The 3,156-nt window shown below is 36.2% G+C and overlaps 1 protein-coding gene across 1 annotated transcript in view; it reads left to right on the top strand.

Moving 5' to 3' along the window:
- The window catches only part of IGFBP3 (insulin like growth factor binding protein 3), a 31,200-nt gene extending 28,273 nt beyond the window's left edge, over nt 1-2,927 (top strand). Inside the window, exon 5 of the mRNA XM_083188130.1 lies at nt 754-2,927. Coding sequence (XP_083044256.1) covers nt 754-879 — 126 coding nt within the window. The 3' untranslated portion in view covers nt 880-2,927. The remainder of the gene's footprint in view (nt 1-753) is intronic.
- The last annotated feature ends 229 nt before the right edge of the window (nt 2,928-3,156 follow it).

Raw genomic sequence — 3,156 nt, 5'->3', positions numbered from 1 at the left:
GCCATGTAGCGCAAAGCTTTACCTTGCTGTAGTGTGGATCGCTTTGCAATCAGACCATCATACAGTAGGTAGAAGAATAGGTGAGCCTGGCTATATTGGTAGTCATATCAGTTTGTAATATAAAATTGCCTTTACAATCCACATTATACACAAATTCTTGGGAGCCGGAGGAGGGAAAGGGGACTACGCGCCGCAGGCGTGCCGGAAAAGACTGGGGGCGTGGCCTATACTCGCGGCTCGCCCTCGAGGCCATGCCTCCATTTTGACGCTATGGGGTCATGACCCAGATGCTCTGTGAGTCTCTAGTCATGCCCCCTGGCTGCGGGAATAGATGATGTGCACATGCGCACAGCGTTTATTCACCGCTGCTCACCAGCCGACAGGGGGGACTCCTAACAGCCCCCCTCGCCACGGGACACTGCCGGCCGCGGGAGGGACGCAGGAACCGGAACATTCCCGCAGTTTTCGGGACCGTTGGGAGGTATGGGTATGGTATTTTTGGAAACCAGTAGTTAAAACAATGAATATCAATCTGGTCTTTGTTGCCTAGGCCATATGTAAAATGATTGCCTACAGCTCCACTCAAAGAATATTGCCATAGTTTCTTACAGTTATTTAATGTACAATAGCATGGATAACTTATTCAAGATATGTGTTTTTTATTTTACAGGAATTTTTTATTTCCTACAGCGAAGCAGCATAATTATATTAAGTCAAATTACTGACATAGCTAACAGTACATTTGTTTTGTAGTGTCGTCCATCCAAAGGCAGGAAAAGAGGAAATTGCTGGTGCGTGGATAAATATGGACAGCCTCTTCCTGGATATGATGTGAATAATAAGGGAGATGCCAATTGCTACAATTTGGAAAGTAAATGAGTTATTTAATTTAGCACAGACACACTGAAAACATTTGCTCAATCAAAAGCTATTGGGAGGACTAGAATGATATGGACTTTACTTGACATGAAGCTGCAAACTGAACTTTTTACCAAGATTGAATATATTAATAGATTTTTTTTACATCAAAGCTGAAACCTGCCACTGATAATCTTGCAGTTTTCTTTAGCTCTGATTTCCGTATTAATCTGCACTATTAACCCTAAAAAAGGTGACCTGGTGGAAAAAAAAGCCCTACACAATGGATTCAGGGACACTCCACTGATCATTAAAAACACCTTTGACCAATTTTATTCTGCAGGATACTGTTGTTTATTGTAAAAGTAATCAAACAAGAATCTATCCTCTTAATCCCTCAGATTTAACTTTTATTTCTGCAGGTCTACTGGGAAATTTATCTGCACGGGTAATTATTTTTGTAGTTTTTTTTTTCTAATTTAAAGAGGATTTCAATTGTTTTTAAGACAACGCTATTTTTTGTTTAAATATATTATGAATATTGTTGGTATGTATTTAATATATTGTTTTTATATAAACTTTATTTAAACCTAATTTAAATTATACATGGTTGACCCACAAAGCCTTTTCTTTAACACAGATAAAGTGGGAACAATTTGTATTTAGATAGAAAGTTTTCAAATTAAACAGAAGAGAGAAATATATTTAAAAAAGGATATGAAATGGAAAACATTGCGTTTCAAAGGGGAAATATATATTTTAAATAAATCTGCATTGAGTTGGTTTTGAATGAGATCTCGGATGTAAATTCACCCTTTATTGGTCATGACAGGTTTTTAAAAACTCATTGTCATTAATTATCTGATTGTATACATTTTTAACTGACCCATATCAGCAAAACCTGTTATATTATCGCTTGCTCCAGTAGTCCATGTATCAGGCGTAAATGTTTGACAAGTGTTCCATTGGCTAGGTGGGAAATAAACTGAGGAAATGATGTGCTATATTTAAGTGGCACATGATTGGGTGGTGCTGCTTTTAATAAAAATGGATCTCATCACTCACCCTTTTTAATCCTTAATTTGCACTTAAACTAATGGTCAGATAGTGTTTACTTTTAAGTGAAGTACTAGATTTACTATTCGCTGATTTCTTTTGTTTATATTTGGAAGATTTATCAATGCTTGGAGTGAGATTAAGTACCAAAACAATCAACTTCTGAACATGGAGATACTATGCGATCCCCAAAGCAGATATCGGTGGCTGCAGGGCACAGACTTGCCAATGCCGGCAAAGGAGAGCAACACTCTCCCTGGTCTGTACATGTACCCACGGAAGCTCGGATCATGTGTTGCTGGAGGCATATGCACTGGGCGATATAATAAACAATATGGCTGAAAAGTGACAAAATTAGCAATATTACTCATTATATTTTCCAGTGTGTACTAGACTTAAAATTGTATAGGCTGGTTGGTTAGTACTTTCTCTCCACATAACAACCACCCCCCCTCCCTAACCAAAATGTGTATTACATAATTTATTATGAACAAAAAGACAAGCAAGAGACTATTTGGATGATGAGCATAAAGACAACTTTAAAATCATAGTCCAAAAACTGGGCATGGCAAAGTCAACAATAAGTAGTGTTTTAAGGATTAAAATTATTCTATTAAAATATAGTTCTGCCTAGATGTGTTGGTAATTAAGTGTTGTCTTAAATTCACAAAATGCTCAGTGCTCCTTATATGTCCACTGAAACTTGAGTCTCATGACTTCTAAATATTTAACACTTGCCCCAAAGATAGCTTCTGTTATTCAACTCTCAAGAGTCAAGTTAAAGAATACATTATATAGTTTTGGTACAAATGATAAATGCTAAACATTTTTATTTAAAATGTTTGTCCAGATGTCTATTCATTGTCTTAGCTAACATGTCCATTTAAAAAGGGGCATTTACAAAATTTTATACATTGTTTATGTTTAAACATAGCATAGCGCGCAATTGTTATTTATTTCATGTTGTTAAATATGTGCACAAAAATCTAAATTTTCACTATTTTATTGTTGGAATAAACATATACTTTGTGTAGATGTGGTTGTTTTCACTCTCACCTTCAGTTTTTTAGGCTTGTTAATATGATACAAATGAGATATTTTTATTATGACTAACTAGCTGATAATTACTCTTATCTGTTACCTATGTTGACTTCACACCATGTGTGTTGCTCCAGTGGTCACTAAATTGATTGCAATACACAGTTTAAACACTGGGTGACGATTGCTTCACCTACTTAAACT

Source organism: Crinia signifera, chromosome 5, assembly GCF_055691185.1.
Source record: "Crinia signifera chromosome 5, ASM5569118v1, whole genome shotgun sequence".
Taxonomy (NCBI): domain Eukaryota; kingdom Metazoa; phylum Chordata; class Amphibia; order Anura; family Myobatrachidae; genus Crinia; species Crinia signifera.
Note: the sequence above shows the minus strand (reverse complement) of the source record. Positions and strands in the feature narration are given on the sequence as shown.